At 42.5% G+C, this 20,556-nt stretch overlaps 1 protein-coding gene across 1 annotated transcript in view; it reads left to right on the forward strand.

Annotated features, from left to right (window-relative positions):
- SERPINB5 (serpin family B member 5) overlaps window positions 1–20,090 on the forward strand; it is a 37,145-nt gene extending 17,055 nt beyond the window's left edge. Inside the window, exons 7-14 of the mRNA XM_083624215.1 lie at window positions 459–846; window positions 6,620–6,810; window positions 8,204–8,314; window positions 9,460–9,579; window positions 10,946–11,063; window positions 13,428–13,570; window positions 16,132–16,287; window positions 18,310–20,090. Coding sequence (XP_083480341.1) covers window positions 459–846; window positions 6,620–6,810; window positions 8,204–8,314; window positions 9,460–9,579; window positions 10,946–11,063; window positions 13,428–13,570; window positions 16,132–16,287; window positions 18,310–18,714 — 1,632 coding nt within the window. The 3' untranslated portion in view covers window positions 18,715–20,090. The remainder of the gene's footprint in view (window positions 1–458; window positions 847–6,619; window positions 6,811–8,203; window positions 8,315–9,459; window positions 9,580–10,945; window positions 11,064–13,427; window positions 13,571–16,131; window positions 16,288–18,309) is intronic.
- The last annotated feature ends 466 nt before the right edge of the window (window positions 20,091–20,556 follow it).

Genomic DNA, 20,556 nt, shown 5'->3' on the forward strand with positions numbered 1-20,556 from the left:
GTTTGACAACCCCGCTCTTTTTGCAGCCCCAACCAGCCAGCCGTACCAGGTTTCCTGAACCTCCCATAAATGGCTGATGGGCTGCATCCAACCTTGGAAGCCACAAGTTGTACAAGTCTGCCATAGACTTTGATGGCCATCTGTCATGGATGCTTTAGCTGAGATTCCTGCATGAGATTCCTTTGGGTCCCTTCCAACTCTTATGATTCTATGATTCTAACCATATCCTAATTGCTTGGGGGTTGTGCTGGGTGGACAGCATTGCAAGACAGATTTATGTTTGTACTCTTGCATAAGAAACTGCTGTAGCATCGTTGCACGTGGTTTCAGCTATGTATCTGTAAGACATGAGACAGCTCTGTTGCAGTTTATCGTGGCAACTAATGGGCTGGCTGGCTAACAGAGCACTGTGACCACTGATACTCTAATTCATTTGCTGTCTTGTCTTATGTCTTTAGCTTGAGAAGGAACTCACCCCCGAGAAGCTAATACAATGGACAAATCCAAGTGTGATGGCAAACACGAAAGTCAACGTGTTTCTTCCCAAATTCAAAGTGGATGGGGAATACGATTTCAAGCCAATTTTAGAAAGTCTTGGCATGACCAACATGTTTGATGAGAGTGCGTCAGATTTCTCTGAAATGTCAGAGACCAAAGGGGTAGTTTTGTCTCAGGTCATCCACAAAGTCTCTCTGGAAGTCATTGAAGAAGGGGCAGAGTCCCTAGATGTACCAGGGTACCGGATCCTGCAACACAAAGATGAATTTAAGGCCGATCATCCATTTTTCTTCTTCTTCCGGCACACCAAAACTCGCAATATTGTTTTTGCTGGCAGATTCTGTTCTCCTTAAATGGAAAAAAGCAATTAACCAGAAGCCTGATTTATATATTTCCATCACAACAATTTTTTTGCAAACCTTTGAAAGCTGAGTATGAAGTATTGAAAAGGTAATCTAAGTGGTTTCATATTTTGAGTATTCTACATGAAGTTATTACTCAAAGCAGAATTGACAATATGCACTTTCCAGAGGCAGCAATTAACATAGCATGTAACTTTGTGTTATGTCTCCAAAATAATGTGGCTCATCTGCAGTAATTAATTACTTTTCTGGAATTTTGGGCCTTGGGAAATACTTGTAGCATCTCCTCAGATGTAAAAAAAACAACAACCTGTGGAAGTAAAATACCAGTATGTTACTGGAATCATTGACATCTTAAGTTTATATGGCCTTTGATTTGATGCTGTTTTCTGCCTGTGGGGAAAGAATTGTTCTAAAATTGAAATCCAGTTATTATTGTGGGATTGAACCAAATTCAAGTTGAATACAGTAAAAATGTAAGTTTTCATCTTTTGTTAACTCCCTTCCTGCTACCTGTGTTTGGTCATCAAGATTACCTTAAATCATTCCAAATAAAGCATTGCAGAAACTGAGTGTCTTCTCTTATTGCCAAAGATAAATGGTTTATGTAGGAATAAGTGTCGACCTTCACCTAGGGCCCAGCCCTACCATTAGACAGAGGGAGGGAGGTGTCTCAGCAGTGATGGGTAGGCAGAGTTGTGTGTGCCATTCAGTCTATGCTGCACCCTATTCTTACTTTTTGCCCTCAGGAACAGTGGAGGGTGTTGAAATACAATTCAGCTGCCAGCTTGGTCAGCTTTTGTACATGGCATGGGGCGGAGTGGCATCTTGTATTTTGCCTCAGGGAGCAAAATTTATTTGGCTGGCCCTGCCTTTACCTCATAAATTCTGGCCTCAGATACCAGGAGAGAAGGGAATTTAATCAGCAACACCGTTTGTTATATAGGAAATGAAAACTGAGGTCCAAAATCTTGTTTTTAATGGAGCAATCAAATGTATGTTATTCCCACTGTGTTCCATGAGGTTTACACCAAGGTACTGGCTAGGGATCCAATTAGATCTCATATAACTGCTGTTTTAAGACAGCTGCACTGGTTGCCAGTTGATTTCTGGGCTTAATCCAAATACCCACATTAGTGTTTAGGGTCCTAAATGACTCAGGTCCAAAATATCTGAAAGACCACCTCCTTCCCCACAGACCCTCTTAGGTGTTGAGATTGACAGAGAGGGGCACTCTTAGTAGTTCCTCTGCCCTCAGAGGCTTGGGGGTGGCAGCAGCCCAGGAGAGGGCATTTTCTTTGGCAGCCCCTAAGCCAGGGGTCAGCAACATTTTTCAGCCGTGGGCCGATCCACTGTCCCTCAGACGTTGTGGGGGGCCAGACTATATATAGGGGGGTGAACGAATTCCTATACCCCACAAATAACCCAGAGATGCATTTTAAATAAAAGGACACATTCTACTCATGTTAGAAACACGTTGATTCCCAGACCTTCCATGGGCCAGATTTAGAAGGTGATTGGGCCGGATCCAGCCCCTGGGCCTTAGGTTGCCTACCCCTGCCCTAAGCTATGGAACTGCCTCTCCACAAAGTGTGTCTGGCACCTTCATTATACAGCTTCCAGAGAATGTGGAAGATATACCTCTTTACTCTGGATTTTGACACTTGAGGTGTGTATTTTTAGAATATCTATCATCTATCTATCTATCTATCTATCTATCTATCTATCTATATCTATCTATCTATCTATCTATCTATCTATCTATCTATCTATCTATCATCTATCTGTTTTTAATATGTTTTAGTGTTGTAACCCACCCTGGGACCTTGGGGTGAAAAGCAGGCAATAAATAAATGAATATAATTTCAACTCAAACTCAGCTAACTTTGCAATGGAGTGGGTTTATGTATTCAAGTCTTCAAGTGATGAGAAATCAAGTGCTGTACATACATGTGTGAACCACACCCTAGAGAGAGAAGAAGGTTGCTTTTAGAAACCGAAGTCTACACAAGTTTTCTGGTCTCCCAGTTCATGGGGCTGGTACATACATGAGTAAGCCTCCCTATGGCTCCAAACTACTGCAGACTCAACCCTTTCAGGTGAGTCAGCAGTGAATCATTAAATTGTAAGGAACGTTACATGTACATGTGAACTACTAAGTTGCACTCCAAGCATATACTTTTCCACACCCTTCCAGTTTGAATAGCTAGGCTTTTGAGGTTCTCAGCAACTCACCTCATCTCAGGAAAAGATCACAAGTTGCAGCAGGTCTGAGCCTGGATAGTATCTCTATGGAGAAATCGCACAGCAACGCCCACATGACAAGAAGGAGGAGGAAATAATTCTCCCCAGAGAATTATTGTGCACCCATACAGTGAAGCAAGCACTAAATCCGAACTGCAAACCAAAACAGAAGGCAGGAACTATAACTATAACAGTGAAGTTGTGCTATTTTACTATGGGACCACTGTAGTGGTGAGAATAAATGCCTTTTTAGCTAACTTTTCTTTAAAAAATCTTATATCCAAACTGTTCATTCTGACTTTGATTTTGGGTATTATACAAAGAGGTAAAGGTAAAGGGACCCCTGACCATTAGTTCCAGTCGTGACCGACTCTGGGGTTGCGGGGCTCATCTCGCTTTATTGGCCGAGGGAGCGGGAGTACAGCTTCTGGGTCATGTGGCCAGCATGACTAACGCCCTTCTTGCGAACCAGAGCAGTGCACGGAAACACTGTTTACCTTCCCACCAGAGCGGTACCTATTTATCTACTTGTACTTTGACGTGCTTTCGAACTGCTAGGTTGGCAGGAGCAGGGACCGAGCAACAGGAGCTCACCCCGTCATGGGGATTCGAACCCCCAACCTTCTGATCGGCCAGTCCTAGGCTCTGTGGTTTAACCCACAGCGCCACCCGCGTCCCAACATACAAAGAGGTATTACCAATTAAAGCAGCCTTGTATTTAAAAACTAAGATGGTAGTCACAGGCAACAACAAATTGCATGCAGATGAGTGAGGGAAGCAAGTGAGGAAACTTGTGGAGGAGGATATTGGGTACCACACCCCTTCTTGAAGCTCAGCATAGTCACCAAACAGGCTGCCAAAGGAGGGACAGAATTACCAGCAGTCTGGTAATTTTTCTGCAGGCTACTCACTTTCCTAAGCTTATTTACGCGTCTGAATTAAACAGTTCCATTTCAAGTGAGAACAGCCCCAACATCCATATTACAACAATACTTTTATTAGGCCAATCCTATCATTGGAGTTCTACAGAACTCTTCATCAGACTAGATAATAATAATAATAATAAAAATTATGTTACGGGGATGGTGACAAGGTACAAAATCTGGCTGGAGATAACTCCATGATTCTGCATCTGGTGAAAGCCTAAAGGCAGAATGTGGGAGGAGACAGCAGACATTCAGATAAGACTCTTAGCTGCTATGAGGGTATGAGATTGCACCAAGAGCTGCTTGGTTGGAATCAAATAATAATTATCAAAATAAATGTATTTATTTTTATTCAGTATGGGAATGAAAGAGCACATGATGTGTCGCCTTGTAATGTATTGACTTTAATTCTCTATCAAAGTGTGTTTTTCAAATCTGCTGTATCCCCTCTTTTCTTTATCTTCTTTCTATTTTTTATCTTCTATTTAGAATTCATTTTGCTTACTATTATTAAATTACACACAAACATAAAATTTATATCCCACTCTGGGCGGCTTCCAAAACATATAAAAACAATAAAAGTCAGACATTGAAACATCCCAATACAGGGCTGTCTTCTAAAAGTTGTGTAGTTCTTTATCTTGACATCTAAATGGGTGTGCGTGTGTACATGCATACGCACACACGTACATACACATATGAGCCACTGGGAGAATTACTTTAGGCAATGGAACATAAAACGAATCCTGCTCATTCCTTTCATTCATATTACTTGATATAATTTGTATTGGCAGACTCCTGCTTCTCTGCTTTGAGTACATTCAGATGAGTGTGGTAATTTCGTGTGATAAAAAAGCTGAGACAAATGTACAGCTTTCTGTGTAATCAAATCTAAATCTGAGAAAATATAATCAGTGCGGGAAGACCAGAAGTCGGGAATGATCATGAAGTCATGTGGAATATTTATTAGTGGGCGTGGCCACACCTTAAATATTCCAGTTCCTCCAGAAAGCCGGAGACAGAGGAAGAGAATACTGAGTATATACTGATCTCTTGACTCCCGAAGACAAGGAGGTAAATATATGTTTAAAATTATTGTTGAAATAACAATAAGCCTAAAGGTTGATTTCGCAAGGCATCTCGTTTACAACAGATTAGGGGTTGTAAACGAAGCCCAGATTTGTAATTTGTGGGTTTGCAAATGAAATGTCAGCTTATACCTTCAGTTCATTATACAATACAAATTCAGGCTAATTTGTTAAAATCAAGGTGTTCACATGCCTACAGCCACGGGGCCAAACTAGGCATGATGTTAATTGGGTGAATACAATTAACTATCATATATATATATATTTAAAAAACACAGCAGCCATAGGGATGGGCAGAGCAGCAGTAGAACTCCAGGGGGCGGGGAGGGAAAGTTTAACTATTTCTCCCCTGATGTGGTCCAGATGAAAAGCCCCCCCCCACCTCCTGAACATGATATGTAAATTAGGAAGGAAACTTGGTGCTGCAACTGATACCCCATCTAGTTTACAGCACAAAACTAGCACCAAACTTTGGCATCAGTTTGGGGGAATCTAGAATTCTGGGTTCATTCGTTAATGAAGCTGGCAACAATCCCTACTCTCAGGTACTAACTTTTGAAATACTGAAAGCAAGCATGGATTACAAGACTTCACATGATATTTAAGTCTTGTACGTTTTGACATTGTAGTGATTAAAGGTAAAGGTAAAGGGACCCCTGACCATTAGGTCCAGCCGTGACCGACTCTGGGGTTGCGGCGCTCATCTCGCTTTATTGGCTGAGGGAGCTGGTCTACAGCTTCCGGGTCATGTGGCCAGCGTGACTAAGCCGCTTCTGGCGAACCAGAGCAGCGCACGGAAACGCCGTTTACCTTCCCGCTGGAGCGGTACCTATTTATCTACTTGCACTTTGACATGCTTTCGAACTGCTAGGTTGGCACTAGGTTATGCACTATCCTATCTAGTGCATAGCTAGGATAGAAAGATTAAAACCAACACTCACTTTTCAAGTTGTGAACTGCCTTGAGATCTATGGGTGTAGGACAGTATACAAATTATTATTATTGTGGTGTTTGTTGTTATGCTTGAGGACTACTTTTGAAAAGCTGTAGCATGGCCTTTCAGCCTGTCTTATTTGTTTTAATTGCTATGCAAATGTGGCCCCAACTACATTATGTCCTGCCTGATACCAATCCTACTTTCCTCTACAACGTTATCAAAAGTTTCTTATGAATCTTATAGCTTTTTGCATTCTGCTTTTGTGTTGCTGACTAATAACTTCCAGTTGCACGTATCCTTTGAATACAAAGTGAACAATTGAGGAATAGGCTTGGAAAGGTGTTCCTCAAGAGATCTTTTCAATATCGAAATGCTCTGGGAAGAAAAATGGTCTGTGGGGGAAAAAACTTTCCACTTGGGTGTGTGGCTTTCCAGTCATATATCTGCAGCAGAACTAAACCAGTTCCATGAAGTCAAGTTTTCCTAACTTGAGCAATCAATCATTTACCTAACTATTTATTGATTTTCTCTCTGTCTCTCTCTCTCCCTCCCTTCACCTGCTAGTCATCATGGATCTGCATTTCACCAAGGACCCCCTTCCTACAGCAATTATTGCTTTTGGTCTTGATCTTTACAAGAAGCTGAATAGAAGTGACACTTGCAAAAACATCTTCTTCTCTCCAATAAGTATCACATCCGCCCTGGCCATGGTACAACTTGGTGCCAGGGGAAGCAGCAAAACTCAGATGGAAGAGGTGAGCATCAACAAATACATACAATTGCATCTCTAAGCGGCAAGAGGCTGCAGGCGCTCCTGCTCTTCTTCTTTCTTCTTCTTCTTCTTCTTCTTCTTCTTCTTCTTCTTCTTCTTCTTCTATTATTATTATTCAATGAATTTATATACCGCCCTATACCCAGAGGTCTCAGGGGGGTTCACAGAAAAGATCACTACAGTGGTACCTCGGGTTAAGAACTTAATTCGTTCCGGAGGTCGGTTCTTAACCTGAAACTGTTCTTAACCTGAAGCACCACTTTAGCTAATGGTCCTGCTGCCACTGCGCCACCGCTGCACGATTTCTGTTCCCATCCTGAAGCAAAGTTCTTAACCCGAGGTACTATTTCTGGGTTAGTGGAGTCTGTAACCTGAAGCGCCTGTAACCTGAGGTACCACTGTACATATATAATCAGAATAAAAACAATACCCTCCCATCACATGTCAAGGAAATAAACAACTATCCGACTTTTAGAACACATCTGAAGGGAACTTTTTAATGAAGTTTTATTCTGTTTTTAATGTTCTGTTGAAAGCCGCCCAGAGTGGCTGGGGAAACCCAGCCAGATGGGCGGGGTAGAAATAATAAATTATTATTATTAACAACAACAACCCAATAACATCCCCCCACTTACCCAGGACTTGGTTTCTCTGGAATGAAGGTCAATGGGACTGAGGTGTCATTAGGATATATGGCTGGCTTTTTTTTACACAGCTTTATACAACCTGAGCATAGGATGGAGGAGCTGACAGCATTAACACTCCCACAGATCTAGCTTCCCCACTAGGTTTCCAGGGAAACCTGAGCCACAGCTTTCGCCCCAGCACAGTGTAAGACAACTCTCTATGTCTTCAGCTTCCAGCATCAGCCAAGACTCACACATACACATCTCTCCCTTGGCCTATTGTTCTCCATCCTAGGATGGCATGGCATTCCCATGGTGTGAGATGGGGAAAAGCCCTTCCATGTGTCTCTACGGCAGCAGAGCTCACTCTTTAAAATGCAGGTGATGGGTACTTACCTGATAGGCTGTGGCCATTGCCTTAACAAAGGAACTTGTTCAACTAGTGTTAGCAAAGCAGAAAATTTGTAAGAAAACGAGTGTCGAAACACTATATATTCAAAGTAGCTGTAAGAGTGATTAAAAGAAGCCATTGGTACAAACCTGTAAGCTACGTACTTCATTTTTCATATTTATTTCTTGCTTTCTTTTTAAAACAACTACCGCCACAAACCAATGTAGTAGCTGTTTCAGCAGTAACAATATTTTTTAGCACTTGTAGTCTCTTGTTTATTTAATCAAGGTAAGTGGGATTTTTTTTGCCCCTTCCTATCCTGGATGCTTTGCATTGCTTACAACTTGTTTCTGCTATAGGTGCTACACTTCAATAGGACTCTGGGAAGCGCAAGACCAGCTGCTTCTGAGGGGAAAATGTGTCTTCTTGCGTCAGAACCCGAGAGAGATACTGCAGCTCAGTTTTCGGTGGTATGTCCAGAACTATTCTTAAAGCCATAGGACTAAGTGGCGGGTTATTTTTTTGGTACCATCAAGACCTGTAGCCAGAAATGTGTTAAGCGACCCTCTACACCAATTGCACTGAGTTGGCAGTGGGTAGATATACCATCAACACACTGGTAGAATGGCCACATCCACACAGCCTGGAAAGCAAGCAACACAGGAAAACAGGAGATGACATAAAAATGGCAGGCAAACCTACAGCACCCCTGGGAAATGGACCAATCAGGAACAGTGCCAGCAATCACACCCATAAACTGCATGTCGCCCACTTTTGGAGGGAATCAATTACAGTCGTACCTTGGACTTCCAAAATGTTTGGAAACCAAAGCGCAGCTTCTGATTGGCTGCAGGAAGCTCCTGCAGCCAATCAGAAGCTGTGGAAGCCGGGCCAGACATTCGGCTCCTGAAAATTGTTTGAAAACTGGAACACTCACTTCCAGGTTTCGATTGTGCAGGAGCTGATTTGTTTGGGAGCCAAGGCATTCGGGATTTGAGGTACGACTGTAATTCACAATGACAATGACAATGACACCCTCTCCAACACAAATCCCTTGAACCACACATACGATGTTGTTATGGCTTCCCCAGCCCATCAGCCCCAGTGGCACTGCCAGTAGTGAACTGGAAGCCCTCGAGCATCCTTCTGAACAGATTACCTTATGTTCCTTTCAACACCGTTTTGGAGCACAACACACAACAGAATGGGGGGGGGAAGCATATACAGCAACACACCCCCATAGCTCCCTAGGCAGGAAGTCTTTAGAGTGTAAGCATATACAGCAATCCTGTGACAAGTGTTGAAGACCCACTGGGGGAGGGAGAGGCCCTTTGGCCAAGCATCCAAATGGAGGGGCTGATACATGCAACAAGGGGAGCCATACACTGACTGCAGCAACCTCCAGAGGCTCACTGAAGATGGGCAATCCCAATTTTAGAACCTTTGGGGGTACCTGATTGGTAAATTGTTGCTGATGATTGGCCTCTGTCATTTTCCATTGCAAGCCCTTAAAAATAATAGATAGCAATGAGCTCTTGCTGCCAAACATTTCTACATCCATTAATCTACTTGTTTCTCCCCCCATTTGAAATCTTCTTCTTAATACTGTGGCTAGGAAGAAGGAATCTATCCAGAGATCAAGAAACTTCTGTTTCAGCTGAATAATCTCAGTAACGACTATGAGTTGAACGTGGCCAACAATCTGTTCATGCAGAAGGGATATGAATTTTTCAAGGTAAGTGATCTCTCACTGTGGAAGGAAAGGCGTAGCTCAGTTGCAGAGCTGCCCACATGCATGCAAAAGGTCTCTTGTACCCGTCAACAGTCCCGATTTGAGCAGGACATCCCAGAATTATAATAATGAGAATACAGTGGTACCTCGGGTTACATACGCTTCAGGTTACATACGCTTCAGGTTACAGACTCCGCTAACCCAGAAATATTACCTCGGGTTAAGAACTTTGCTTCAGGATAAGAACAGAAATTGTGCTCCAGTGGCGCAGCAGCAGCAGGAGGCCCCATTAGCTAAAGTAGTGCTTCAGGTTAAGAACAGTTTCAGGTTAAGAACTGACCTCCGGAACGAATTAAGTACTTAACCTGAGGTACCACTGTAATAATAAAATATTATTTATACTCTGCCCATCTGTCTGGGTTTCCCCAGCCACTCTGGGCGGCTCCCAACAGAATATTAAAAAACATGATAAAACATCAAACATTAAAAACTTCCCTAAACAGGGCTGCCTTCAGATGTCTTCTAAAAGTCAGGTAGTTGTTTATTTCCTTGACATCTGATGGGAGGGCATTCCACATGGCAGATGCCACTACTGAGAAGGCCCTCTGCCTGGTTCCCTGTAGTTTCTCTTTTCACAGTGAGAGAACCACCAGAAGGCCCTTGGAGCTAGACCTCAATGTCTGGGCTGAATAGTGGGGGTGGAGATATATACCCCCACTGGGCCGAGGTCATCCTGGTTTCTGATTGGATCCCAGAGTGTACATAAATGGGAAATTGTGGCTTAGCCTTAAAAGTAGGAGAGCAAAGAGCTTGAAGGCAGAGGGTGCTTAGTGGTACCGCAAAGGAGGTGATGATGACGATGACAAGTGAGGAAGTGGGAGAGATGAGGGGTGGAAATTCACTCGGGACAATGCTATTATCCAAGAGGCTGGGTTCTATAGCCTCTCTCTGTAAAGTTTGAAATAAAAAAGGACTGTGAGAAACTTTCCCTTGTTTTTAAACTTTCTTGGGCAACTAGCCGGGAGCCACTGACAGCATCCTGACAGGTGTATAGCTAGAAATACCTTGACTATATTTTAATGGTTGGCTAAATTTTCTGTGCACTTTAAAAGGCTGACTTTGCATGAGTGCTGAGTGTTTATCTGCCTCTCGCTTTTGTGGCCAAATGCCCCAGAAGAGGAAGCTGCAGTCCACACGGCATATCAAGTGTTGCTCTGGTGGGGTGGATGATTCCCTTTCTGCGGGAAGGTCTCATGATCACCCAGCAAGGCACTAGGTAAGAGGTGATCAGTACCTGTATACCGTCATCTACAAATGGCTCGCCTGGGGAATTCACAATATTTCTCTTTCGTTTTTAAAAACTCTACAGCAATATCTCACACGCACGAAGGAAATCTTTGGCGCTATCCTGCAAACAGTCGACTTTCAAAATGCTACTGAAGAAGCAAGGCAGGAGATTAACCTTGAAGTTGCCAGGCAGACAAAGGGTAAGGAAGCTGAAGGTCACTTCCCGATGACGTGTTTATTGAGCATTCCTCCTGAGCATCCATTCTGATTTGTTTGTGGGGATGTTAGACCTTATTGCATCATCAAGTATCATTCCACACTTCCCAGTGAATTTACCCATCACCCCACTCAGGAACAGCAATAGCCTGGAAGCACTCAGTGTTGCAGGAATCACTGATTTGTAGCACAAAACCAAGATCACCACCTTATTTTTCTTGTGGTACCCCAGGCCTTTATTTCCTCCTCCCTCCTCCTCCTCCTTCTCTCCTTCTTCATCTATTTTGACAAAGTAATAATCATAAATAAATAAGAATTAAAATGTACACCCCACCACTGAGACCATTCCATTGTAACTATCCAACCTCCCAAAATTTCAACACCTCTTGTGATGGTTTGACCCCTTTTCATTTTAACAGTACAAATTCTACAAACACCTTCCATATCTCCTTGAAATAATTTCTCCTGCATATTCCCCGTCTATCCTTAATGGCATATGTTAATTTATCATTAATAGCTATATCCCACATTTCTTTATACTACTCTTCCATGTTATATTCTGCTTCCCTCTTCCACTTCCTAGCTATTATAATTTGTGCAGCTGTCAATACATTTGTGAGCAAGTCTTTCCCGGGGCCTTTAACAGCATTTTGCACAGCAAGCTAAATTTTATCCAGTGAAGTTTCTCCTCTTGTGGCTCCCTCCCTAGCTCTGGGACCCTCTTCCTCTGGAGGTGCAGATGGGAGAAAACCCTACTGGACTTTCTCCATCAAGTTCTTTCAGGTGCTAGAGGTTCCTTGGGGCGTCTTTTTTTATAATTCATTCATGATTATGTGTACTCATGATGCTATCAGGGTGGTTTTACATAACCCCAATTTTCAATACTGTTTGCACCTGCAAAAGTTTTGGGGTAGCCGTGCTGGGTGGTGTTCAGCGCTAGTCCTTTCCCTAAGGCAGTGTTTCTCAACCTGTGGGTCCCCAGATGTTGTTGGACTACAACTCCCATCATTCCTAACCAGCATGACCAGTGGTCAGGAATGATGGGAGTTGTAGTCCAACAACATCTGGGGACCCACAGGTTGAGAACTGCTACCCTAAGGGAAGGCCCACTGAAGTTGTTAAACACTACTAAACTTAGGGTGGAATTCAATCTCATGCTATTACAAATGCTCCTTCTGCACCAATATGTCTGTTTGCCAGGCAGAATGATCCTCGTTCCCTTGCATGATGTTCTGGGGATTCTACAGGACTTTCCTGCGGAAGAGTGAGGGAAAGCCCCATGGCATAAGTCAAAGCCCTTGTGTCGACAGGGTTCATTAAGTGAATCCCACCTTTCAGTTCATTTATCTCAATGGTTTTGCTATGAGATGGACTTGGTTGAATGCAACTCATGGCTTCATTCCCAATCAGCGCATGTCCTGTAACTTCCTGCTGAAATCCTGTAACTTTTCATAGCACAAATATCCTGGTTTGTTTCATATCTATATAAAAAAAATTCCAGTTTTTTTGCTCAATAGTGTAAGACATCCCACTGGACAGCAATAATGGGGTGACACTGAGGAAGCATTGCAGGGCTACTAAAAAGGTGAAATGATATGTAATCCACTACTAATGTATTATTATTGCATCAATGACATATTGCAGAATTCACTTGCAATGTCCCACTGCCCCAACCTAGGTAAAGGTAAAGAGACCCCTGACCATTAGGTCCAGTCATGACCGACTCTGGGGTTGCGGCACTCATCTCACCTTATTGGCCGAGGGAGCCGGCGTACAGCTTCTGGGTCATGTGGCCAGCATGACTAAGCCGCTTCTGATGAATCAGAGCAGCGCATGGAAACGCCGTTTACCTTCCCGCTGGAGTGGTCCCTATTTATCTACTTGCACTTTGACGTGCTTTCGAACTGCTAGGTGGGCAGGAGCAGGGACCGAGCAACGGGAGATCACCCCATCACAGGGATTCGAACCGCCGACCTTCTGATCGGCAAGTCCTAGGCTCTGTGGTTTAACCCACAGCGCCACCCGTGTCCAACCTAGAGGAGCTCATAATGAGAGTTGCCACTGTTATTGGAGCTTTATGCTGCCGTACTAATCATTCAGTTCTTATTGTCAGTTGTATTTATTTTTATATACTGGAAACTGCCCCGCGATAACCTCAGTGTGATGGAGAGTAGTCTATAAAATAAAAATAAAAATAGAACAGTAATTGAGGGGTTGGGGGAAGTGTGATAAGCACAAGTCCTCAGTTCTGTGAATCAAAAACAATTCAGTCGCTTTTACTATGTATGAAAGGCAGTGAGGTTATACTTAAAAAAAACCCACATTAATTCAAATTTCTTTTCTCTAAGGAAACATCAAGGACCTTTTCCCTCTGGGAACTATTCAGCCAGACACTGTGTTGGTGCTGGCAAACGCCGTCTACTTTAAAGCAACTTGGGAACACCAGTTTGACCCAAAGCTTACGACAGAAAGAGAATTTAAGCTGAATGAGGTATCGTGGCACAACTGAATCTATTGTTTTAGAATCGTGTGAATGTTCAATGCTGATTCAAGTATGTTACAAAATGGCGGCCCAATGGCACTCTACCAGCCTTCTCAGCTGAGTAGTATAACAGGTCAAGGACTTGGTTGGCTGGCTGGCTGGCTCTAGCCATGGATCCTGCGCTTCCTTTGGCAAGAGGCCATAACTCATGCAGAAGGTCCAAGCTTCAGTCCTCAACATCTCCATGTGTGTCTAGGAATGAAGCTCTGGAGAATGCTTGCGAGTCTGTGTAAATGCTGCTGAGCTAGATATATATGTCAGCTTGCATTTCTTAGTGCAGAAAAGTATTGATCTGATGTGTAGAGATCTTTCCTATTCTAATTAATTCAAGAGGGTTCTGGAAGCTTATCTGTGTGAAAGAAACAAGCAGAAGGTTCATGAAGTTTGGGTTATTCCTTCAGAGAAGCTGAGTACAGTAAAATGGTTCTGTTATCTCTTCTTCAAGGTCATGCTGAGGCAAGAGGCCAGAAGGAGCCTGAGTTTCACTTTTTCTTTCCATCTCTTTTCCTTCTGATGTGGTGTTCTGTACATAGTATTCTTAGTGTTAAGGTTTAGACTTACTATAAGCTATTGTAAATTCAACTGGGGCCCTAAGCTATAGCTTACTTAGCTTATACATAAATCCAGCACTGGGGGGGGGGGTACTAAATAAATAGCAGCCCACGTGGGCAGTGTGAAGTGGCACATCCTCTTCTATCAGCCCACAGCTTTATTCTGCTATATGATTAGCTTAAGCTAAAGTCTGTATAATGCAAATGATTTTACCCCAAGGGTTCACAAGAGGGCGCTCCTCTATTACTAAACAATCTCTACAGCGACAGAGAGGACGATTACATGTGGAGATGCTTTTTTTTTAAAAAAAATTGAAATAATTTTTATTTGATTTTACAAGTAAAAAAATATAACAACCCAAATGCATATCCATATATAGAGATTACTTGAGATTTCTCCCCATTACCTCCATGGGTTCTATTGTCAACATTTACAACTGCCATATTATTCCATATTCTATACCTATCCATCTTTTCCATAGTGTTTGCTACATTACAAGTGAGGTTAAAATCCTGCTTGCAGTGGTCTCTTAAATAAATTATGAATTTCCCCCATTTTTTTTTTTTTTTAAGATTTTGCCTTCTTGGTTCCTGAGCTTTCCAGTCAGCTTTGCCATTTCGGCATAGTCCATCAGCTTAGCTCATGTGGAGATGTTTTTAGATGTGCAATTCGTCATTATATTATGTATTTTCATGTTTTTATATTGCAAACTGCCCTATGATCCTTAGGCGAAGGGTAGCATATACATTTAATAAATAGGTTAAACAAATATGCTCCACGCCCAGGACCTCCATTCCACTACCAGGCTGTGTGTTGCCACAGGAATATCTTGCAAAAGGGATTTAAAATTTAAGAACATGTAGTAGAATGTTTAATCCCTCAACGCATTTTGCTGTCCTTATTGTAGAAAATTTCTGTATCCAAGCCTTTCAGACTTAGAACCTGCTTTTAATGCAGACATGCATTTGGGGGATCCTTTTTTTTTAACCATATATATTTTTACCATATATTTCCATGGGGTCTTGACTCACTAGTTGAAGATTTATATGCTTCCTCTGACTTACTGGGATTTTGACTCTTTGTTTTTAATTTTTTGTTTTGTACAGTGCTCAGTTTTATTTATGATACACAGTCACATTTTTATCTTGTTTTCAGGGAATTTTATAGACAGTTGTTGTATTTAAATGTTTTCAACTAAACCATTTAGATATTTTTTATTATATTAAGTGCTACGTTTTTAAAGAAATACATGGAGCACCTGCAACTTATTGCAGAACATTAAGCAATATTTACTACAAATGCCACAAAAATGGTCAAAAGGCATTCCTAAAAATGTCACCAAGGGGGGGGAGGGGAGAGGCGGTGTTTTCACCAAGGAAAGGTAGCAGAAAATAAGGGCATCTCTAGTGGACAGAAAAATGGAGCATGCATTCAATTCACTTCAAATATTCAAAGCACATCACATACGTTAGCTCAGTAACCCAACAGCAACTCTGGATTCAGCTATACAGTATTTGTAAAAAACCCGCTTTGAATGCAGTATAAATATGCAACACCAGATGGCACCAGAGAGCAAAGAAATTTTCTATGTGATTTTTACATCATGTTTTTTTCTTTCGTTATAACAATTTAATTTCTGACTTATTTATAGAATTTTTTCCTGTGTGTTGATCCACCCTCTGTGAAGCAGACAAGCATAGTAGCCTCACCTAGCAAATTTGTGGTTGAACTGAGATTTTAATCATATATTTCCTCACAGCTCCCATTTTTAGCCTGTCCTGTCCCTTGCCAGCTATGACCACCTGAAGAATTGGCTTGTACAATGCTATCAAACAGTTGTTCAGCATTTGTGCATTCAGCTGACCCAAGAAGTGAAATCTTCTTGCCATATTTATTGACAACCAGAGTGTGTGTGTTTCTGCTAAACCTACATCTTTCTCTATTGCCTTTCGAAACAGAATGAAAGTAAACGTGTACAGATGATGCACCAGAAAGGTCGATTTAAGCTGGGATACACGTTGGAGAGGGATGCACAGATCCTTTGCCTCCCATACCATGGCAAAGTGTTGTCCATGATCATTATCTTGCCAGACGACATCGGCAATTTGAAACAGGTAAGTCACAAACAAAGGGACGCGGGAGGCGCTGTGCGTTAAACCACAGAGCCTCTGACTTGCTGATCAGAAGGTCGGTGGTTCGAATCCCTGCAACAGGGTGAGCTCCCGTTGCTTGGTCCTTGCTCCTGTCAACCTAGCAGTTCGAAAGCACGTCAAAGTGCAAGTAGATAAATAGGCACCGCTCCGGTGGGAAGGTAAATGGCGTTTCCGTGCGTTGCTCTTGTTCGCCAGAAGCGGCTTAGTCATGCTGGCCACATGACCCGGAAGCTGTACGCCGGCTCCCTCGGATAATATAGCGAGATGAGCACCGCAACCCCAGAGTCGGTCACGACAGGACCTAATGGTCAGGAGTCCCTTTACCTTTACTAAGTCACAAACAAGTCACCATGTTTGAAACGTAAATCACAGAGTTGCAGAATAATGGTCTGGTTTTGACATACATATCTCAGTTTATCTGAACCTTGTTCATGCCACCCTTTTCCCCTTTCTGTCCTTGCACACCATGATTGGAGACTTCCTGGTTTAATTAACCATCGATTTCCATTAAGGCTAAACCAGGAGATTATGCTTACTGGAACAGGGCAAGGAAGGATCGCTGTGAGGCTCAACCCAAGCAAGAATCTGGATCACCTTAAAATGAGTCTCAATGGGTTACGCAAGTGTAGGGCACCTCTCATTTTCAAGCCCCGCTCTTTCAAAAAATCTCTACTTTTTTTAAACAAACTCAACTGTTTTGAGTTTCCTTCGTATGATTTGCCCTCGTAACTTACAGTGAATCATGTTTTGTTTTGTAAATAATTTTACAATTTTTACTAAAATCCAATATAAACCACATTATATCAATCTCAAATTGCAATTCAAATTCAAATATATATCAATTATAAAGCCAATTATACATTTTGTGTGGCCTCCCACGTGCCAGATTTCAAGGAGAGATCATTTTATTTTGTCCTGCTTCCAAAGTCTTAATTAGTCCTATTACATTCAGTCTTGATCTTGATCCCTTATCAGCAGCTACAGAGTTGCTTTTTTTACTTCCAATCATATTGGCACATTCAATAAATTTCATTTTTCTGCAAGAGGAGTTCTGTATCTCATATATTTCCTGTGTGTGATGTTCAGTGCTGGATTTACGTATAAGCTAAACAAGCTATAGGTTAGGGCCCCACTCTCTTGGGGTCCCCCAAAAAATGTAAAGGAAAAAAACCTGGATATATATTTCCAAAATATAAGATAAAAACAAATAAAATAAAACCTACACACAGCAACAGTGTTTTGTGTTGTGTAGGCTCCTATAATGTAAGTAATGGGCCCCGCCTGCTAGCCTGCTCCCTAAAATATCACTGGTTTGCTCATTTCTATATATAGGGTGCCTACATTCTGCATGGACTGGTTGCATGACAACATGTGCAAATGGCATTAGATACCTATTGGGTCCATAAATTACCATATATATTCAACACAAAAAACAGCAGCAATTTGTTGTTTACAAAGGACAGCTGGACATATAAAGGGCCTCATTACCTTCAGTAGCTTATAAAGATAAAGATAAAGGGACCCCTGACCATTAGGTCCAGTTGTGGCCGACTCTGGGGTTGCGGCGCTCATCTCGCTTTATTGGCCGAGGGAGCCGGCGTACAGCTTCCGGGTCATGTGGCCAGCATGACTAAGCTGCTTCTGGCGAACCAGAGCAGCACACAGAAATGCTGTTTACCTTCCCGCCGGAGTGGTACCTATTTATCTACTTGCACTTTGACATGCTTTCGAACTGCTAGGTTGGCAGGAGCAGGGACCAAGCAATGGGAGCTCAGCCCATCGCGGGGATTCGAACTGCCGACCTTCTGATCGGCAAGTCCTAGGCTTTGTGGTTTAACCCACAGCGCCACCCGCGTCCCATAGCTTAGGGCTATAGCTCAGGGCCACCCGCGTTCAGTAGCTTAGGGCCTCATTAAAACTAAATCCGGCCCTGGTGATGTTTATTTTAGCCATGTTGTTTCTTAATTCTTTTTTTCCATACAGGTTGAAAACACCATGACCAGTGAGAATTTAGCATGCTGGACTGCCTCAGAAAACTTGACAGAGGAGAATGTCGAGGTGTATCTCCCCCAGTTCAAGCTTGAAGAGTCCTTTCACCTCAACTCGCCTTTGCAAGCCCTGGGGATGATTGATGTGTTTGACAGATCCAGAGCCGACCTTTCTGGGATGGCTGCCTCGGATCAACTATACTTATCCAAAGTGCTTCACAAAGCCTTTGTGGACGTTGACGAAGTGGGGACAAAAGCAGCCGCTGCCACAGGCGCTGTGGTCTCCAACAGATCCTTGCCATCCTATAAACTATTTGAGGCTAATCACCCGTTCCTCTTCTGCATCCGGCACAATCCTAGCAATGCCATCCTTTTCCTTGGCAAACTCTGCTCCCCTTAAAACACAAGTCAGATTCCTTCTGTCAGCTTATTGAAAAGGGCTGAAAACAAAGTGCCTTGTCCAATGTAATATTAAGGTCTGTTTTTTATTTCTTTTGCAATAGGGGACCACTTACACCAGGGATGGGAAACTTTTGGCCTGGGAGTTGCATGTGACTCTTGATGCCTCTCTATTTTATTTTATTTTTGATAATATTTTATTTTTATTAGTTTTAAATTACAATGCAATAATAGCCTCACTTCCTGCCAACCTAGCAGTTCGAAATCACACAGTGCAAGTAGATAAATAGGTACTGCTCCGGCGGGAAGATAAATGGCATTTCCGTGCACTGCTCTGGTTCGCCAGAAGCGGCTTAGTCATGCTGGCCACATGACCTGGAAGCTGTATGCCGGCTCCCTCGGCCAATAAAGCGAGATGAGCGCTGCAACCCCAGAGTCGGTCACGACTGGACCTATCAGTCAGGGGTCCCTTTACCTTTAATAGCCTCATTATAACAATACCAATTTATAAAACAATTATAAATACCAATCGTTCAAATACCAAATTGCATAATTTAGGTAAAGTGGCCACCTGTGTGCTGGATTTGATAGTTTGATTCTTTCCTTTATTTCTGCATTCCAAAATCTTATTAATTTCAGAATATCAGAATAAATGTAGTTTAACAGTGAATTTTAGATACAATGGAAAGATAAAAGATTTGGATTATGATAAAAGATGCAGGAGGAAATGATTAACAGTAGGACCCACAATGGGGAAAAGGGAAGTTCAAGAGATTTATTGGACTCTTGTTTTTATGTTTATGTTGGATATGTGGCTGTAAATTTTAAATCTGAAAAACCAAATAAAATAATTTCAAAAATAAAATAAAAATCTTACTAATTTCCATTACATTCCGGTCTTAATAATAATCCCTTATACAACAACTGCAATATTAATAACTTCTATTTGTGTTGACACATTAAATGATTTACAAAACTACAAGTGAGGACTCAAACTACAGTGGTACCACAGGTTACATACGCTTCAGGTTACAGACTCCGCTAACCCAGAAATAGTGCTTCAGGTTAAGAACTTTGCTTCAGGATAAGAACAGAAATCGTGCTCTGGCGGCGCAGCAGCAGCAGGAGGCCCCATTAGCTAAAGTGGTGCTTCAGGTTAAGAACAGTTTCAGGTTAAGTACGGACCTCCAGAACGAATTAAGTACTTAACCTGAGGTACCACTGTATATCCTTGTTCTTCCTGTGTGTGGCAATTATTCTGTCCGTGGTGTTTCTTCCTGTCCTTGTAAGATACGTCTTTCTTTCCCCTGGTTGTTGTTGTTGTCCATCATGCCTTGGGCAGATGGATGCCTCTCTAAATAAACATTTGTAGCTCCACCCGCCTTTGCACCTGGCTCCAACCACCACCATCAAGTGGGCCCCTGAAAGTTTCCTAGCAAGGGACACGGCCCTGAAAAATGCTCCCCACACCTGCCTTCTACCAAAGTTGATGTTGGCCGCCATGTTTTCAGCTAGTGCAGAGGTTCCCAACAGATGAAACATATACAAATGGTTTTGCCATTTTTCCTTCTCTTCTCTTCTTTCTTTATGCTTCCACCACCCCTTATTTTTATTCAATGCCCCCCTCCCATTGCACCTGAGGCTACAGCCCCCCTGGACCGTTCCAACGCCCCCGAAGGGGTGGTATCACACACTTTTGGGAAACACTGAGTTACTATTTTACCAGCACTAACCAATGCCAAGAGATTTCTCTGCCATAATGGAAAGCAGCAGCAGAGGAAGTTAGGAAGCAGACTTGCTGCAGGGTGGGGAGAGGCACAAGATGCTACATTAAAACTGAAAG

This window comes from Podarcis filfolensis (assembly GCF_964270895.1).
Source record: "Podarcis filfolensis genome assembly, chromosome: 7".
Taxonomy (NCBI): domain Eukaryota; kingdom Metazoa; phylum Chordata; class Lepidosauria; order Squamata; family Lacertidae; genus Podarcis; species Podarcis filfolensis.